The following is a 21160-nucleotide window of genomic DNA, read 5'->3' as shown; positions in this document are numbered from 1 at the left end:
AGCAGGCAGTAGCAGATATGGCAAACCAAAAGTCGCCAGGTCCAGATGGACTTCCGACGGAAATATAAAAATATTACGGAGAAATAATACTACCAGAGCTCATAAAAGCATTAAATGGAGCGGCCACAGAGGGAAGACTCCCAGCGTCAATGTTGGAAGCAACCATTATTCTTATCCCAAAAGAAGGCAAGGACCCCTAAGACCCGGCTGCATATAGACCAATTTCCCTCCTGTGTTTGGATGCCAAGATAGTGGCTAAAGTCTTGGCGTCGAGGCTTAATAGGCTATTTTCAAAATTGATTCATCCAGACCAGACGGGATTCATAGCTAATAGATCTACCAGCATGAATATAAGAAGGACCTTTTTAAATTTACGAACCACAACGGAGTCGGAGGGAACGAGAGCCGTATTGTCACTGGATGTGACAAAAGCGTTTGACAGTGTAGAATTGGGTTATATTTGGAAGGTGCTGAGAAAGTTCCGATTTGGTCCGAAATTTACTGGCTGGATAAAAATGCTTTATGACAGTCCTAGTGCTAAAATTAGAATTAATAATGAATTTTTAAAAAATATTCTATTAGAGAGGGGGACGAGACAGGGGTGCCCTTTGTCACCCCTGCTCTTCGCCCTAGCGATGGAACCATTGGCGATTGCCATAAGGTCAAGCACTGAGATAACTGGATTTCAATGGAGGACGGGAGACAAAAGAATAGTGCTCTATGCCGATGATATTCTCCTCTATTTGGGTGATACAGAACAGTCACTGGTAAGAGCAATGAGTATAGTAGAGGAATTTGGTAGCTTTACGGGCCTAGAGATAAATTGGGAAAAATTACCGGTAGACCCAATTGGAGAAACTGGGGTATTGGGAATACCACAATTGAAGGTGGTGGACACATTGAAAAATTTGGGGATACTGGTGACGAAAGATCCTAATCAATATATAGATAAACATCTAATCCCCCTACTGGCCAAATTTAAACAAAAAATCTGTATTTGGAAACGGCTCCCCTTATCAGTGGCTGGCAGATGCAGCTTAATTAAGATGATTTGGCAGCCACAATTGCTGTATATATAGCATAATTGTCCTGTTTGGATTTGTAGAAAATGGTTTAATAAAATCGAAACGCTTTTCAGAGAACTAATATGGAAAGGGGGACAACCTAGGATTCGACTTCGTACACTGCAGCTCCCGGTAGTGGAAGGGGGTCTGGCTGTTCCCACCCTGAGAGTTATTACTTATCGGCACAATTGCAACAACTAATGGGATGTAATATCCCGGGGGGGGGGGGGGGGGACACACACCCCTATTGGGAGAATAATGCTGAATGGTGCCCCACATGATTCTGTTATCGAAGTATTAGAAGCAGATTCCTTTAGATATAGGACCCCAACAATAAAAATGATAATTAAAATTTGGAAAAAGGTTAAAAAACTGATGGGTTATACTGGATGCACTGAGTATACCCCTTTGTGGAATAACTCTAACCATACAGGAAATACTTAAAGCGGTTGTAAACCGCATATATAATTTTTTTTTTTTTTACCTGCAAGGCAAAATGCATAATCAGCTAGTATGCACCGCATAATAGCTGATTATGAAATACTTACCTCAAAACGAGGTGAACAACACTTACCTGGTTCACGCCGAGCGAGAGGTCATCTTGCTCCGGCGTGTCTTCCGGGTATCGCCGCTCCAGCGCTGTAATTGGCTGGAGCGGCGCCGCTCCAGCGCTGTGATTGGCTGGAGCGGCGATGACGTCACTCCTGCGCGTGCGCGCGGGAGATTTAAAATCGGCAAGGTCCGGCGGCTGCCGGATCTTTCGCCGTGGATCCCCCCTGCGCATGCGCCGATGTGCCGCCAGCATTGCCTACAGGTAAGCTACAGGTGAGCCTTGTTATAGGCTTACCTGTAGGTAAAAGTGAAAAATTAAGGATTACAACCACTTTAAGATAGGAAAGGTGGGGGAATGGGAAAAGTGCGGTATAAAAAAGCTGAGACAACTGTATAAGGGCGACAGCTATAGGAAGTTCCAGGATTTGAGGGAGGAATTTAATATCCCGCAACACTCATTTTTTTACTTATATCCAGGTAGGGCATGCCCTTGAAGCCCAATTTAGGACACAAACCCTAGTGTGGAATAAAACGCCCCTATTCCAAAACTTAGTTAAAGGTGGCCCAACCAAGGGCCTTATATCTGAAATATATGTACAGATAACCAAAAAGATCAATACAGGGTCATACCTCCTTAAAGTAAGAGAGAGATGGGAAGAAGATATATGGGAAATAACACAGGAACAGTGGAAGAGAATACTGGAGATGGGATCAAAGGTTTCAGTTGCACCCCCTCAGAAAATCTCCCACCTGATGTTGATAAATAGAGCCTATTACACGCCTAAGCGCCTGTTCAAGTATGGTAAAAGACCAGATGATAAATGCCCTAGATGTCAGGAGCCTGGAGACCTAGTGCACATGGTGTGGCGCTGCCCAAAGCTGTTTTGCTATTGGGAGGGAGTACTCAATACTTTGAGAGATATATTTGGAACACCGTTGGAGATGGAGGCCACACTGTGTGTACTGGGCTACAGGAAGGAACGGGAGGAGAAAAGAAGTACCACAGTTGCAATATTGAGATGTTTGTTTCAAGCTAGAAAATTAATAGCCATGAGATGGCAGGCAACAACGCCACCCACAGTAAGAGACTGGACCAGGGTAATAAACGAGTCAATCTGTAAAGAAAGAGCAGTCTATATAAAAAGAAGCAACCTTAAGGAATTTGAGGAAATGGCTGGAGAAAAGGGGCGCTTCTCTCTAGGGGGTAGGAACTGCACCTGGGGTGGAGAATAACCAAATATGGTAAGCTGATCGAAAAGCCACATGTGGGATAATTTGGTGGAGCGGTGACCGCTGTGGCCTCTGGATTGGATGGAGGTGGGGAGACAGCCGGGCGATGGAATAAATTCATGAAGCCAATGAAAAGAGAGGAAGGTTGATAAATAGTACAAACTATAATATTATATAGAACTATTGGTCTGGTGGGCTCCTCAACCCCAGTAAATGCTATTATTTGCCTCCCAGTATGCTAATTTAGGAGATCTTACTTTTTGTGTCTGTACTGAGATTGTGATGTATATAGGGAATGATTTTTTCCTGTTTTTAATGAATTATTGAAAATTTGTATGAGATAAAAATATAATAAAGAATGAAATATAAAAAAAAGAAAAAAAGGAAAAAAAATGTCGACGGATAGTTGGCGCTGACACTGATGCTCCCCAAGACTGCAGGTCAGCTTGAATTTCTTTGGAACGTGTTTGGGGTGGCTTATCCACCATACGGACTATCCTGCGTTGCAACCTTTCATCAATTTTTCTCTTCTGTCCACGCCCAGAGAGATGAGCTACAGTGCCATGGGTTGCAAACTTCTTGATAATGTTGCGCACTGTGGACAAAGGAAAATCTAGATCTCTGGAGATGGACTTGTACCTTGAGATTGTTGATATTTTTCCACAATTTTGGTTCTCAAGTCCTCAGACAGTTTTCTTCTCCTCTTTCTGTTGTCCATGCTTAGTGTGGCACATACAGACACACAATGCAAAGACTAAGTGAACTTCTCTCCTTTTTATCTGCTTTCAGGTGTGATTTTTATACTTTCCCCAGGTGAGTTTAACCACTTCAATACCAGCCACCGTCATATGACGTCCACAAAGTGGCTCTACCATCCAGAGTGGACGTCATATGACATCCTGGACTTTGAAGGGGGATATCTGAATGATGCCTGCAGCTAGAGGCATCATCCAGATATCTATCTCTTGTGCCGGCGATTCTGCACAACATAAGAACGATCACAGCGGCGGTACCGCCACTAGATCGTTCTTACAGGCGGCGGGAGGGGACATCCCCCCCTCCCGCCGCCATCCGGTGCTTCTCCGGGCTCTCCCGTGCCATCGGGGGCCCGGAGAAAGAATCGTCCGGCGCTGGCAGGAAGTATAGAGATGACTGGTGACCAGATGGTCACCAGTCATCTCTATGACCGTCGGAGGACCCGGGCGTGATGTGATGACGTCACGCCAGGGTCACGTAAGTAAACAAAGCCGCGATTGCGGCTGTAAGCCACATTATTCATGAGATCAGTGAATTTTTTTCACCGATCTCATGGTTTCCAGCCTGGAGGAGAGATGTGGGGTCTTATTGACCCCGCATCTCTCCATAAAGAGGACCTGTCACACACATTCCTATTACAAGGGATGTTTACATTCCTTGTAATAGGAATAAAAGTAATAAAAAATAAATAAAAAAAGTGTAAAAAAATTAATAAATATGTAAAATAAATAAATAATAATAAAAAAAAATTAAAACGCCCCTGTCCCCGGTAGCTCACGCGCAGAAGCGAACGCACACGCAAGTCCCGCCGACATATGTAAACGCCGTTTAAACCACATATGTGAGGTATCGCTGCGTGCGTTAGAGTGGCAGCAACAATTCTAGCACTAGACATCCTCTGTAAATCTAAACTGGTAACCAGTAAAAAATTTCAAAGCGTTCCCTATGGAGATTTTTAAGTACCGAAGTTTGGCGCCATTCCATGAGTGTGCGCAATTTTAAAGCGTGACATGTTAGGTATCTATTTACTCGGTGTAACCTAATCTTTCATATTTTACAAAAAAATTGGGCTACCTTTACTGTTTTGTTATTTTTTTAATTCATGAAACAATTTTTTTCCCCAAAAAAGGCGTTTGAAAAATAATTGCGCAAATACCGTACAAGATAAAACGTTGAAATGACCGGCGTTTTATTATCTAGGGTGTCTGCTAAAAAAACATATATAATGTTTGGGGGTACTGCGTAATTTTCTAGCAAAAAAACTATGATTTGTACATGTAGGAGAGAAGTGCCAGAATAGGCCTGGTATGGAGGTGTGTATAACAGCCCGGTATGGAAGCGGTTAAAGGAGCATCACATGCATGCTTGAAGCAATCTTATTTATCCACAATTTTGAAAGGGTGCCAATAATTTTGACCAGACCATTTTTGGAGTTCTGTGTGACAATCTGTCCAATTTGCTTTTTTTCCCTAATTTTTTTGTTTTGTTCCAATACACACAAAGGGAATAAACATGTGTTATTGCAATACATTTCTGTGAGAAATACTTGATTTTCTGGAAAAAATTCTGGGGTGCCAACAATTTCAGCCATGCGTGTGTGTGTGTGTATATATATATAATTAAGCATCTGGAAGTCTAATGCCGCATACACACGATCATTTTTCAGCATGAAAAAAAAAATGGTTTTCATTTTCAAAAACAACATTTTCCCAACTTCATCATTAAAACGACTCTGCCTACACACCATTGTTTTTAAAAAATTATCTAGCAAAGCGCGGTGACGTACGGCATTATAAAGGGGAAGTTCCATTTGCCTTTGGGCTGCTTTAGCTGATTCCGTGTTAGTAAATGACGATTCACGCTTTTCTGTCTGTTACAGCGTGATGAATGTGCTTACTCCATTATGAACGGTAGTTTTACCAGAACGAGTGCTCCCGTCTCATAACTTGCTTCTGAGCATGCGCAGGTTTTGTACGTCGTTTTAGCCCACACACGATAATTTTTTACAACCCAAAAATCGACATTGTTTAAAACGACGTTAAAAAATGCAGCATGTTTGAATTTTTTTTTGTCCTTTTTCAGAACCTGAAAAATGATGTGAAGCCCACACACCATCATTTTAAATGACATTTTTGAAAAACTATGTTTTTTCCATGCCGAAAAATGATCGTGTGTACGCGGCATAAGTTCTCTGAATGATCAGAATGTAAAAAAAGGGAGAAAACTTTACCTGTATGTTGCTCCATCTACAATTGGTGTAACTAAATTATCGGATTCTTCCTTAGACTATTGGAAACAGAAAAAAAAAAAGATTATTAAAAATGAATCAGATTAATAAGGACTAGTATTGGTAAATCGTGTAATACAAGCATATTATCACAATGCTTTGTGTCCACAGAAAATCAATCACATTATATATTTAAATATGAAGACCTAATGCCGCGTACACACCATCACTTTATGTGATGAAAAAAAATGACGTTTTTAAAAACGTCACTTTAATTGACTGTGTGTGGGGGAAAACGTCGTTTTATGTCTTGTAAAAAACGACCAAAAAAAATTGAAGCATGCTTCAATTTTATGTGTCGTTTTTCAAAAGTGCACTTTTTACTTCACAGAAATTGACCGTGTGTAGCAAAAAACGTCATTTTCTAAGACGTTTTTTCATCCACGCATGCCCAGAAGCAAGCTTCAATGGTAAAACGTGGTGGAACGTAACCTCACTTTGCAAGATCATTGTGAGAAAACGATGGTGTGTAGGCAACTTCGTCTTTGAAAATTGAAGTTTCAAAAACGTCGTTTTTTACTTCACAGAAAGTGTCGTTTTTTTTCATCACATAAAGTGATGGTGTGTACGGGGCATAACTACACTATCCAATCAGACAGATCTTTGCACTACATAGTTTTTGTAAATTTAAAGATTATTTAAGGGCCAAATTGTAGGGTGACCTACATCCAATGCATAACAGATAGTCACCGCAAGTCCAGCCTCCCCCTATTAATTGTGGTAGATAAGCTGCTTTGCCCAGTGTGAGACCCGGTCTATAGCAGGTTCATATAAACCTGCAAATCTTGCAACCACGTTACAGAAGGTTCAGATATAGAAAGGTCACTATTCAACGCCATATCTACGGATTAATATTCAACAGTTAAGCATTAGAAGAGGGATTTCTTGACTTGAGAGGTCCCTCTATTCTCAGTAGCTCCAGGCACAATAAAAGGAACCAAAGCTCCAGCAAGCCAGTGGGACACTGCAGTTCTGAGGCCTCGTACACACGACAGAGATTCTCGGCAGAATTCACCGAGAAACTCGGTCAAAACCAGGATTCTGCCGAGAATCTCTGTCGTCTGTACAGTTTTGGCTCGATGGAGCCGCCGAGGAACTCGACGAGAAAATAGAGAACATGTTCTCTATTTTCTCGTTGTCCTCGTTCTTCTATGGGAGAAGCCGGCCCGCCGAGCTCCTCGGCGGCTTCATCCCAAAACTCGACGAGGAACTCGACGTGCCAAGCACGTCGAGTTCCTCTGTCGTGTGTACGGGGCCTGAGAGGTTGGTCCACTTTGACTAATGGAAGACCCAAGAGCTTTACTGCATCACTGGTGCCTTCCCTACAGGCAACCCACTCCTTCCACACAGAGTCCATTAGCAGTTTCACTCACTGTTCATCCCAGCACATCACAGATACACAATGTCCTTTTTACCAACTTTACTTCAACATAACTTGTTAGCAAAAAATTGTGTTACCATAAGAAGGCATTTTCAATATGATAGTAGATGGAAAGTTTCAAGAGAATAAACATCCTCCATGACTTTTATTCGTTTCGGTGCTTGCAGTAATACGGGTGTTAAGACCCTTAAGGGATGGAACTTCTCTACTGTCTCCCCAAAAGACTCTCCAGCACTAGCTGCACATTTTTTGCAAGGTTGGGAACATTCTGCGCAACAGTCTTTCTCCCTTCTACTACAGGATCTCCTGCATCACATACATCATGTATTCTGCTCCCCTTGTGCCTGGAGGTCTCTCACTTTGTTGTTGAGCAGCAACAATGGCCACCAAATATTGTTGCAATCCTGTGTCATTTAGGGGCTGCAAAGATGATTTTTCTAGGTTAAGGACCCAGCCTAGGCGCTCTAGGTATCTCACTGTTTTAAGCACACTGAGGTTTAACCGTGCAACCGACTGGTCGACCAGTAGTAAATCATCTAGATAAGCTGTTACTGTTATGCCCTGAGCCCTTAGATTTGCTAGGAGCGGGGCTAGAACCTTGGTAAATACCCAAGGTGCAGTAGCTAGACAAAAGGGTAGAGTCACAACATGGAAGTGGCGCTGTTCTACAGCAAACCTTTGGTGAGCGGGCAAAATTGGCACGTGTGGGTATGCATCTTTGATATCTATTGATGCCAAGAACTCTCCCCCTTGTAGGGTGGAAACCACTGAGCGGATTGACTCCATACGAAAACCATATGGTGAAACCATAACCCATTATTAACACAATGTAAGTGACTAATTGTATAAAAGGGTGGTAGTATACAATTCCAGATAATGGACCTGAAACTGATCACTAGAATAGTATTGTAACTCCTTGTTAAGGGCCGGACTCGCCTACCCAAGGTAAGAATTGAATGCAGGCAAAATTGTCAGCAAAAATAAGACCTCTATAGATAGAACTGTGATACATTTGCCTATATGTCTCAGTTTACTGCTCCCTGCTAGCCATATGGGTAGAGGTAGAAAGGAATTTCATGTGTGATTCATTCCTCTGACAGGTTATTGACGTGCTAATGTCCCCTCACTATTTCTAAAGGTTAATTGATCTATTGTGTTGTGTGAAGGAGAGCTGGGTTTAAGTGGCTTGTGTTAATTATTCTGATTGCTTCATTGTGGTAATTATCTCTCTATATGCGGGGTCGAGCGGTCTGGTTGATGTATTCAGTACAGCTAGTGCTCAGCGTCATTGATGTCATTGTCTAAAGAAAATGTGTTTTCAGCATCGGCCCCGTCGTGTCTACCTAGTCATCTGTATGGAAGCCCCAGTGTGAGGGGGGCGGAGATTTGTCATTGTAACAGTTTTGGAAATGACATATAAGCTGTGTGTGTTATAACATTAAAGGCTGTGTTGTTCAAGCAGTAAGCTTGTCTCATGTGTGGCTTTCTGGGCGATTCCAGGGATATCCCTCCTCGTGGAATATTGGGGTGATTTTCGTTATGGGAAGAAGGGAACGTTGACGGGGATATCATACCGATACCGTCACAATTGGTGGCAGCAGTGGGATTTTTCCCTTCTATTCCCCTTCACACCCGGATTCCAAGCAGACACTGGAAGAACTACTGGAAGTTCGTGGAAGGATTGCTAGCAACAAAACCAAGCGGGTCATCATAGCAGAATTAATGGAGATGGACCAGGAGGACGGGATTGCAGCAACGCCAGCAGTACAAGAGATGGAGACACCAGTGATTCAGGAGGAGTCACCAACCAACAAGCTAATGAGAGAGAAGCTAGCGTGGTTCGGCCCGAACCCAACGGCAGATGTGGTGCTGAGAGTGATGGACCTGTTAGCGGAGGAGGCTAAACAAATAAGAGACGCAGAACTAGAGGGCGTGTCCGGATGTGAGCAAGGGAAGACGTGTGCTGTGAGAGCTCCACAGTGATCCGCTCAATTCATCCGTTTATTGGAGCTTTGCTGCCCGTTTTTTCACCAAAACGGCCCAGATACTGGTAGGGGAACCTCCGGACATGCGAAAGGGGGCGGCGAAATCCGGATTCCAGACCCCAAAGTCCCAGCGCCAGACCCGCTCTGCACGAGGCTCTGACGCGGGCCTGCACGCCGCCGCCATCTTGCCTAATCCTCCCTCCTCGAGGAGTGCACGGAGGCTAACCAAGGAGATGGCACACCATGAGGGGACTGCACAGGACATCAGTGCAGGGGAAGCACACACAGCCCCTCCGGCTCAGGATGCAGCCCAAGAGGCAATCACGCGCCCGATCCTAGAGGCCATAACTGCCAGCAAGGCCGCGGTCATGGTAAGCATAGACCACCTCACTACAGAAATAACCCTGATAAGGCATGATCTGGACAAGATTAGGGGGAGGATGACTGAGGCAGAGGAGAGGATCTCCAGTGTGGAGGATGAGACTCATATACAGGGCAACCAATTGTCTGAATTGCAAGAGGTGGTGAGACTGTTACAAGATCGCGCTAACGACGCTGAAGACAGACAAAGGAGGAATAATGTCCGCGTGGTGGGGCTACCGGAGGGGGCAGAGGGCGCGCAGGCCACCACATTTGCTGAGGACTTCTTTATTAAGCTGCTTGCTTTGGGGGAGAGACCCCCGACATATGTTGTGGAGCGGGCCCACAGAGTACCCATGGGCAGGAGGCCTCCAGGTGAATATCCGCGTCCCTTCCTAGTAAAATTCCTGAATTACAGAGATAGGGACATGATATTGTCGGCATCCAGGAGGGCCCAGGAGCTGAAATATGAGAATGCAAAAATAATGCTTTTCCCAGACTTCTCGGCGGAAACACAGAGAAGAAGAAGATCTTTCAATGATGTCAAGAAGAGGCTGCGTGACAAGAATGTACAGTACAGCATGCTTTACCCCAGCAAATTGCGAGTTCAACATCAAGGCAATGTAAAATTTTTTGACAACCCAAGAGATGCCTGCGACTGGTTGGATAGGAATCCCTGAATTGCCTTCACCGCAAGCTGAGTATTGTGTTTTGATGTCCTATAGTTTTTTCTCTTCTCTTTCTCCTCCGTTGTTTTACTATTATTGAGTGGAACTCCGCTTTTTGCCATTTACTTTGATTTTCAACCTACTGAAGTGGTAGGCAACGGTGTTTTTTAGGAAGCACCTTGACTAATGTAGTGAAGGAAATAGACCTGTGTATTTTGCCTTCCTTTAAAAGCTTCTTACATGAAGTTTTTTTTTTTTTTTTTTTTTTTTTATTCTTTTTTCTAATCTGCCGGTCAATATAGGCCTCATGGTCATGTCCTTTTTTTTTTTTTTTGAATTTTGTGCTGTGCCTTACCTAATGCCCCAGCTTTGAGACAGGCTGTCAGGGCGTCTCATCATTTTGTTTTATTAAGCTGTGCCCTATCATACACTATTCAGCTGCATATTCATTCTGGTCATTTTCGTTAGGAAACCACTAGATGGCGGTGGTGGGCTGTCCTTCTTATATTTTTCTTCAGGCCATCTCTTTTTAGCTCCAATTTGAAACCTGCTGACGTGGAGCTCTCTGGAACTCAGGAAGACTTTTAGTACACGGTTGGACAGGAGATCTTTCGGAGCAACTTCCAGAATCATCTAATTTTTGGGTGTTAAAAGGTTTTTGGGTTTTGAAGCCGCATACCAGACAATGGGTGTTTTTGAAGCCTTTTTGCTTCAAGGTTCTAATTTTTTTTTCTCTTTCTTATTTTTTTGTTTCTGGTATAATGGCAGGGGGGGTGGGTTGTTGGGAGGGAAGGGAGGGGGGGTGGGATTCTTTGTACATACCTACTACTCAGTTCCCGGTCCTCGGCTAGCGGGGGCTTCATATCAGATATTATTGCTGTGTCCTGATTTAGACTTTCGGGTCTGTATGAGATGCACCTGGGAGTTATTTTGTGCTGGGGAATATGGCTAATGTGATTAAGTTTGTGTCTTGGAATGTTCGGGGCTTGAATAGCAAATTTAAAAGGGCCTCAATGTTCCAATACTTAAAAATAGCTCGGCCGCATGTGGTCCTCTTGCAGGAGACTCACCTGGATGGAAATAGAATCTTGGCCCTACGAAAGCACTGGATTCAAAAGGCTTTCCACGCCACTTACTCCACATTTGCGCGGGGCGTGTCTATACTTGTAAGCAAGGCACTCCCTTGTAAGATCCACCAGGTGATAACTGATCCGGGGGGGCGGTATGCGGCAGTAGTAATGGATATTGCCAACCGGAAAATCTTATTGGTAAATGTATATGTGCCACCTCCGTTTAATGTACAAATGTTATATGACTTATATGTGAAACTGACCCCGCATGCTCATTTACCGCTTCTATTGATGGGGGATTTTAATGCTACACTTAGTGATCTGGACTCGTCCAACCCAGGGAGGGGAGGTTCGCAGGACTTGTTGTCATGGGTTTCCATGGCGGGTTTATCTGAAATATGGAGAGCTAAGCATCCCACCACCACGTGCTATTCCCATCTTTCACAGACGCATCGCTCATCGGCTAGAATAGACCTAGCATTTGCCAACCAGGCTTTGTTACCTTATGTAGGGGGAGCGGAATACTTGGCAGGAGGGCTCTCAGATCATAACCCACTCTCTATCTCGTTGCTCTTCCCGGCGGGTGGGGGGGGCAGGAGCTGGAGACTGTCACCGGGATGGTTACAGGAGGAGCAGGTTTCCAATCACCTACTGGAAGCAGTTGACAACTACTGGACTCAGAACGTGGACTCGGCTGCTCCACTAGTAGTATGGGATGCGTTTAAGGCTGTGATACGGGGGGAATCAATAACTGCCATTAAGAGGGTTAGAGTAGATCAGAATGCGACCATTCAAGAACTTCAGGACAGGGAGAGGGAATGTGCGTCTGTGCACGCTACGGACCGGACGGATGTTTCTTACTCTGCCCTGTTGGAGGCGAGACGTAGACTTTCAATGCACTGTAATGATCTTGCACATACGGAGGCTGCACACAGAGCTAATTCGCTGTTTTCTGAAGGGGACAAGAATGGGAAGCTTTTGGCTAGGTTGGTGGCGGAGCAAAACCACATAGAACACATATCGGTAGTGAGGGGACGTGATGGAGAACTGGTCGGGGACCCGATGGAAGTTCTAGCGGAGTTCCAGGCATTCTTTTCAACACTGTATGCTCCGATACCACCGTATGACAAAGAGGCTCTGAATAATTTGCTAGGGGGCTTATCCCTTCCCAAGTTGACGGAGGACGATAGTATAGCATTAGATGCTAAAATAACGAACAAAGAAGTAGTATCGGCGATATTTGCATTCCCACCTAATAAAGCGCCGGGTCCGGATGGCTTCCCGGCTGACTTTTACAAGGCGTATGTTGACCAATTGGCCCCTAGGTTATCGACGTTATTTGAATGCTGTCTGAAAGAAAAAGTGCTCCCAGCCTCCATGCTTGATGCATACATTATCCTTTTACTTAAACCAGGTAAAGATTCCTTAGAATGCTCATCGTATAGACCCATAGCGCTGCTTAACATGGACCTTAAGATTCTGACGAAAGTTTTAGCAAAAAGGCTGGCGCTGGTCATTTCATCCCTGGTGGATGTAGACCAGACAGGTTTTATGCCAGGAAAATCCACGGATACTAACCTGAGAAGGCTTTTTACACATTTACAGCTCCCTAACATAGATTCGGCAGACAGGGTAATAGTCTCTATCGATATAGAAAAGGCCTTTGACTCGGTGGACTGGAATTATATGCATACAGTTCTCGAGTACATGGGATTTGGTCAATCCTTCAGACAGTGGATTGCACTTTTGTATAGTACGCCTAGGACAGCCATTCGTATGGGGGGATCCACTTCAGAGTATTTTTCGATTGGAAGAGGTACTAGGCAGGGGTGCCCCTTGTCACCATTCTTATTTGCCCTTATGATGGAGCCCCTTGCAGTGGCGCTGCGGGCGTCGGAGGGGGTAAAAGCAATTCGGGTGGGTAGTATAAATGAAGGGCTGGCGTTATACGCAGATGACCTTCTGCTGTTTCTCAGAGATCCGGGGGAGTCGTTGGTCACTGCTCTGGGTATCATGAACACCTTTACTACGTACTCAGGGTTGAAAGTGAACTGGGGCAAGTCGTCCATTTTACCCTTAGATAAGGGGGCTAGTGCAAAAGCGGATCCCAACTTACCACTAAAATGGGTTACACAGATAACTTACCTGGGTGTGAAGGTAACGGCGAATGCGTTGGATTACATGTCTCTTAACCTACTCCCCCTGTTGACATTCTTTAAGCAGAAAGCATTGATTTGGCAAAAACTCCCTCTATCTTTGATTGGCAGGGTTAATCTTCTAAAGATGAAGATTCTCCCAGTTATTCTCTATTTTCTGAGGAATGCTCCGGTATGGATACCGAAGTCCTTCTTCAAGAAATTGGACAGCATCACGACCACATTTCTCTGGGCACCAAAATCACCTAGGCTGGGTTTGAAGGTTCTTCAGGAACCATGGGGACAGGGAGGGCTGGCAGTGCCTGATTGGCGCAAATACTATTTGGCGGGGCAACTAGTTTTCATACATAGATGGTTAATATCAGATGAGGGGGATTCAGCTACTATACTGGAGGCAGCCCACTTAGGCTCTTATGAGACCCTTCGGTTAGCAATACACCGAGGTACAGGAAAGGACCTTCCGTTGACAGAATCTATGAAGGCCACAGTTAGGTCATGGGTGGAGGTGGAAAAATTGGCCTGTCCCAGCTACACGGGGGTCTCACCTTCGACTCCCCTGTGGAAGAACCCGAAGCTCCAACAATTCTATAAATTTGATGATGCTATAGGTTGGGCAAGCAAGGGGATCAAACTACTTAAGGACATTACGCGCGATGGGGTACTTTTAACTTTTGACCAGTTGAAGGTCAAACATGACCTTCCCAACACACAATTCTTTCGGTATTTGAGACTGAGACACGCATTCCAGACACAGTTTGAAACACAGACGGTTGCATCCTTTCCTTCAAGACTAGAAGACCTCCTAATGACAGAAGATTTGCCCAAAACTCTATCAGTGACATACAAAGAATTGTTTAAAATTAGTCCTAAGGCCTTGGTAAAATGCAGAGAGCGATGGGCAAATGAGGTCCCTGGTATACAAGGAGAGGAGTGGGATGACATGTGGGATCGTCCGTTCAAATATCTGGTGGCGGCTCGAGACAGACTCATTCAGTTCAAATTTCTGCATAGAAGCTACTACACTCCAGCCAGGCTGGCAGTGATTTATCCGTCGGTGCCACCTGAATGTTGGAGGTGCACTTTTTCGCCAGCAGACGCACACCACGTGTTTTGGGATTGCCCACAGATTCGGCAGTTCTGGACAGGGGTCACATCCTGTATAGAGGGAGTACTGGGGGTACCCATACCTAGAGAAATCAGTGTTTGTCTGTTGGGCTTGGTGGAGGAGGTGGTCCCATCTAGGGCGCATAGGACGTTACTTAGCATACTCTTATTTTACGGGAAAAAAGCTATTTTGCTCAAATGGAAGAGTCCGGGGGCACCAGAGATAGCATTTTGGAAGGGGCTGGTGAATGCTATGCTCCCATATTACAAGGCAACCTACCTGTCTCGGGGCTGTGTGGGTAAATTTGAAAAGGTATGGAGGGCCTGGTACGAATCTGACCAGACGGTTGGATAGTGTGAATAGGTAAATAAAGTCTGAATTCTGCACATTTTTATACCTGCAATTGACCGACTTCAGGTGCATCGGGAATATGAATGAGTATGAACTCTCAGCAAAGTGTACATCTCTTTTTCTTGCAGAGGAGTCCTGCGCTGATGTGTCGCAGGGGGAGGGAACTGAGTAGTAGGGGGGAGGGAGGGAGGGTGGTTTCAACTGGGTTTAGCCATCTGTGATGGCCTTGTTGTATGCACATGGTCATGTTGACCAAAGGTTTACTTGGTGTTCTACCAAGAAATGTATGTTTTGTTATGTCAACAAAAACTTTCAATAAAAAGAAATTTTCAAAAAAAAAAGAGACGCAGAACTACAGAAGGATAAACAAATAAGAGACGCAGAACTACAGTTAAAACTGGCAGCAGTCCAACAAGCAGCCGCACATTCTCCAAACAGTGAGTACAGCACAGCAGACACAAGGAAGATTCCGTTTAGCGCTTTTAAAGCTTTTGATGAAAAGGACTGTGAAATTGATAACTTCCTAGCGGATTTTGAGCGACAATGTAACCTGCACCGAATAGCTAGAGGAGAGTGGGTTGCAATATTGTCAGGCAAACTGTCAGGCAAAGCTTCTGATGCTTTCCGTACCGTGCCAGATCAGGATATCCATAGCTACGCCCGGGTTAAAGAAGCGCTCCTGGCTCGTTATGCAGTAACCCCAGAGTCCCACCGACAGAAGTTCAGGGACTCACGCAAAACCACGAAAGACTCTTATGCGGAATGGGCATGCCAATTGTCCCGGTCGGCCTCTAACTGGGCTAACAGCAGCCAGGCCACCACCGCAGAGGACATTTTGCAACTAATGCTCCTGGAGCAATTTTACAATCACATCCAGACGGACGTCAAAGACTGGGTGAGAGATCGCAGGCCCATGACTCTACCAGAGGCCGCTAAGTTGGCGGATGAATATGCGGATACTCGCAAGACGAACCAGGTCACACCACGGGTACAACCTCCACGACCAACGGCGCCCTCACACCCACCAGCCGCTAGATACCAACCTCCTAACAGACCGATGACATCTAGCCCTCGCTATCCACGCCAGGAGGACAACGAACAACGCTGCTTCCGGTGCAAACAGCTCGGTCACTTCAAGCAGAATTGCCCCATGAACGACAACACCAGGTCAAATTGGTCTCAACCTGGGTACCGCCCTCCAGCAGCAGCCCATTGTGTAGACTCGACTTGGGATCTCCAGGAGCTGGGTCAGGAAGAACCATTGGGCACCCCTTACGAAGCCCTCATGGTACAATCTGTTATTACGGACAACAGGGAACACCATTGTCAGCTGGTCATGGGCGACAGCCATGAGCCGGAGGGGCCTTGGAGGGAGCTGGGCAGAAAGAGGCACCGCCAGCTACCCTCCAAGAAGAAGAGGTCCTGGAAGTCATATAACCAGCGGACCTGGGAGGATAAGAAGCGACTGGAGGAGAGGGAGTCGCAGCGGGCGTCCCAGATGCGGGCCGAGATGTTCGCCAAGGGCCCATCGGTGGCCCCTTACCCCACCACCCAGTTCCTGATGATGAAGGACCACGTGGAAAGCCTGCAGGACATGAGCAAGCAGGATCTGATCCGTGAGTACATAGAGCTGGAGGAGTGCATAAGCCGCATGGAGGTGGAGAACAACCACCTGAGGTCACAGCAGGCTGACCCCCCCAGGCTCCATGAACTGGAGATGGAGCTGGAGAAGCTCCAAGAGGAGAACCGGCGGCTGCGGAGGGAGCAGGGGGTGGCTGACCTTATGGGGCTCTGATTCCCCTCCCCCCCCCCCCCCGGACTCTGAGCACCAGTGCTACAGCATTTCAACAAATATAACTTTTTCTTTTTATGAATCTCCTGGGATTGTCACTTCAGAGCCATAACCTGCCCCCTCCCATAGCGGGACACCTAGACGGCGGCGCACATTCGCTGTCTTCACACTGACTTCTGGTGACTTTGCAGATCGCACAAAGACTTGGGGACTGACCGGCGTGTGATCTGACGACCCGGTGACATACCTGAGTCTGAAGCAGTTGCCAAGGGAGGTCAGTCATGCCAAACGGAGTTAACCTCGGACTAAAAGCTCTGAACCCGTCAACCCTACTGGACCAGGGAAGGTCCAACCGGGTTTGCCGGAGCAGGGAGCAAAAGGGGGGCCATTGTGATACATTTGCCTATATGTCTCAGTTTACTGCTCCCTGCTAGCCATATGGGTAGAGGTAGAAAGGAATTTCATGTGTGATTCATTCCTCTGACAGGTTATTGACGTGCTAATGTCCCCTCACTATTTCTAAAGGTTAATTGATCTATTGTGTTGTGTGAAGGAGAGCTGGGTTTAAGTGGCTTGTGTTAATTATTCTGATTGCTTCATTGTGGTAATTATCTCTCTATATGCGGGGTCGAGCGGTCTGGTTGATGTATTCAGTACAGCTAGTGCTCAGCGTCATTGATGTCATTGTCTAAAGAAAATGTGTTTTCAGCATCGGCCCCGTCGTGTCTACCTAGTCATCTGTATGGAAGCCCCAGTGTGAGGGGGGCGGAGATTTGTCATTGTAACAGTTTTGGAAATGACATATAAGCTGTGTGTGTTATAACATTAAAGGCTGTGTTGTTCAAGCAGTAAGCTTGTCTCATGTGTGGCTTTCTGGGCGATTCCAGGGATATCCCTCCTCGTGGAATATTGGGGTGATTTTCGTTATGGGAAGAAGGGAACGTTGACGGGGATATCATACCGATACCGTCACAAGAACCAAGGTGAACAGAGTTCACAACAACTATTAAAAAGTGTAAACAAAAATCTTAATTGGCAGAATAAGCCAAACTAAATATAATCACCCCCCACCCCACCATGGGGGGTTGACACGTTGGAGTTGACCAACTATGACCCAGATCAAGTTTACATCTGATAAAAGCATGCATAAAAATAAAAAATAAATAGGAATTGTCAAATGCGTTAACATCAAGGTCTATGTTAAGACCGAAAGGAGTATAGCATTTTAAATTGTAAATTGTAGATCCACAACATTTCGATCCTGGAGATGCTCCTAACCAAATAACTCCCTCGCCAGTATGGTCGATACCTATCAATCCCCAAGAAAATTGTCTTGGAGGGGTCTTTATTATGTGCCAAAAGGTAATGTTTCGAGACTGAGTGTTTGGGGAAGCCTGCTTTGATGTTGGAAATATGCTCATTGAGCCTCACAGAGAGGGGTCTCTTGGTCCTGCCAACATACTAAAGCCGACAAGGGCATTGGAGCAAGTAGACAACCCCCTCTGTGGAACAAGTAATAAAGGGTTCAATCTCATATTCCAACGATGTACTGGTAGAGGTGAACTTATGGGTGTGTCTGTGCGTGCATCCACTAAGGGAACACACCCGGCATCTTCTACATTGATAAAATCCCTTCAAAGTTTCAAATAAGCCCCTTCTGATCGGTGGAGGATCTAAAACATTCGGGGCTAGTTGATCTTTTAGAGAAGATGCCCCTCTGTAGATCACCTGAGGCCTCTCTGGTAACACAGATCCAAAAAATGGGGTCATTACCCAGAATGTCCCAATGTTTTTTAATCAAATTTTTTATACTATTGTGTTGCACAGAGTATGTTGTCAGAAAGGGGACTACAAAAGTCTTCTCATTACAAGATGGCTTATGGTGCATTCACACCACGATTTTGTCATCCGTTTTTTACTCACGATTTTAGCTTTAAAATCGTACAAATCTGTATGGCAAAACGGATCCATTCACTGCCATTCATTCATTTAGGTCCCCAAGTGCATCCGATTTGATCCGCATACGATTTGATCCGATTTAAAATTGCATCAAAAATCGTGTTTGACCACGATTTTTGGTCCTGATTTGAAATCGTATTAAAATCGTGTCCGTTTTTTTTTTATATTGTGGTCAATGTAAATCGTACTAAATCGGATGACTGTGCGATAAATCGTACCCGATTTTTTATTACTAGGGTTGAGCGAACCCGAACGGAGGTCCCCGCAAATTCAATAACCAGACCCTTTAGGTCTGGTATGGATATTCAGGGGAACCCCGCCGTCAATTTAAAACAAAAATGACGTGCGGTTCCCCCTAAATATCCATAACCAGACCCGTTATCCGAGCACGTTGACCTGGCCGGCCGCAGAAAAGAGGGGGGACAGAGTGCGGCCCCCCCTCTCTCCTGAACCGCACCAGGCCACATGCCCTCAACATGGGGAGGATGTCCCCATGTTGATGGGGACAAGGGTCTCATCCCCACAACCCTTGCCCGGTGGTTGTGGGGGTATGCGGGCGGGAGGTTTATCAGAATCTGGAAGACCCCTTTAACAAAGGGGACCCCCAGATCCTGACCCCCCCCCCCTGTGTGAAATGGTAATGGGGTACACTGTACCTCTACCATTTCACGAAGGAAGTGTAAAGTATTGTAAAAAAACACACTGACACCAAAGAATAAAGTCCTTTATTAAAAAAAAAAAACATCCAGCGGTGACAAATCCACTCGTTCCCGGCTTCCTGCGTTGTCCTGATCCAGCGACGGGTGCGGGTGATCTCCCGCGATGAGAAGATCCAGCGTCGGGTGATCTCCGCTCCGGCGATGAGAAGATCCATCCATCCGGCGCAGCAGCATCCCGGACCTCCTCTCACCGCTGGGCACAGCCCAGCGAATGAGCGGCTGAAGCTGTGACATTTCTTATATAGAGGAGGCAGAGCCACCCGTCACGTGACCCCGCCCCCTCTGACGTACCCTCTGCTACGTCACTGGGGAAGACCAAGAAGAGGAAAGACCTTTCCTCTTCTTGGTCTTCCACATGATTCATTAGTTTGGGACTATTGGAAATCATATTCCATTTTATACACCTGTGTAGTGCTGCAAATGCTTATGTCTCTTTTGGGAAATGTAACCACTTGTCGACCGCCGCACGAACATTTACGTCGACAGAATGGCATGGACAGGCAAATGGGCTTATATATATTGCCGCTGTGTGGTCGCACGCCGCCGCCGGCGTGCTCGCTAACCCTGCCGCAAGCTCTGTGACCGGGCCCACAGGACCCGCGGACTCGATGTCTGTCGGTGTCCCGTGATCGTGTTAACACATCTCCCCGTTCTTCCTAGTGACATGTCAATAATCGTCTGTTCCCTCTCATCGGCCAGCCACGCCCCCCTAACAGTTAGAATCACTCCCTAGGTCACAATTAACCCCTTCAGCTTCCCCTACAGGTTAATCCCTTCACTGCCAGTGTAATTTTTACAGTAATCAGTAAATTTTTATAGCACTGATCGCTGTAAAAATGACAATGGTCCCAAAATGGTGTCCAAAGTGTCCGATGTGTCCGCCATAATGTTGCAGTCATGATAAAAAAAAATCGCTGATCGATTTATTATTAATAAAAATGCCACAAAACTATCCCCTATTTTGTAGACGCTATAACTTTTGCGCAAACCAATCAATAAACGTTTATTGCATTTTTTTTACCAAAAATATGTAGAAGAATACGTATCGGCCTAAACTGAGGAAAAAAAACTTTTTTAATATATTTTTGGGGATAGTTATTATAGCAAAAAGTAAAACATATTGCATTTTTTTCAAAATTGTCGCTCTATTTTTATTTATAACGCAAAAAACAAACAAACGCAGAGGTGATCAAATACCACCAAAAGAAAGCTCTATTTGTGGGGGAAAAAAGGACATTAATTTTGTTTGGGAGCCACGTCTCACAACCGCGCAATTTTCAATTAAAACTACGCAAAAAGTGGCTTGGTCTTTGGCCAGCGAAATGGTAGGGTTTTAAATGGTTAAGCATATAATTTTATTATTGTAGATTGTTGTGTAGATACTTTCTGTTTAGACAATTTAGATATATAGTTAAACTTACCTCTGCAGAGGCATCAGACTTCTTTAAATCACCATAACCAGATTTTTCATAATCTCGTCTTGTAATATAAAAAAAAAATAAAAAAAGATATCAAAATTCAATAATGTCACCCATGGAAGTTTTACGTCAAATGTAAATATTATTATAATTCTTCTCAGGGTTTTTTTTAATGTTCAATTATAAATAATTGATATTCTCTATGAGTTATGCAAAATACCCTTTTGATGAATCCACCACAACTGTACAGGTTTGGAGAGTAAATGACCCTGAAAATTTGCTGTGCAAGGAAAAAAGCAGGGCTGTG

At 45.1% G+C, this 21160-nt stretch overlaps 1 protein-coding gene across 1 annotated transcript in view; it reads right to left on the bottom strand.

Moving 5' to 3' along the window:
• Positions 1–21160, bottom strand: part of LOC120939757 (NACHT, LRR and PYD domains-containing protein 3-like) — a 220999-nt gene that overhangs the window by 46103 nt on the left and 153736 nt on the right. The window contains exons 17-18 of the mRNA XM_040352092.1: positions 20857–20914; positions 5833–5888 (exon numbers count right to left, since the gene is read on the bottom strand). Coding sequence (XP_040208026.1) covers positions 5833–5888; positions 20857–20914 — 114 coding nt within the window. The remainder of the gene's footprint in view (positions 1–5832; positions 5889–20856; positions 20915–21160) is intronic.

Source organism: Rana temporaria, chromosome 5, assembly GCF_905171775.1.
Source record: "Rana temporaria chromosome 5, aRanTem1.1, whole genome shotgun sequence".
In the NCBI taxonomy this organism is placed as follows: Eukaryota; Metazoa; Chordata; class Amphibia; order Anura; family Ranidae; genus Rana; species Rana temporaria.
The sequence above is the reverse complement of the archived record's forward strand: the minus strand, read 5'-3'. Positions and strand labels throughout refer to the sequence as shown.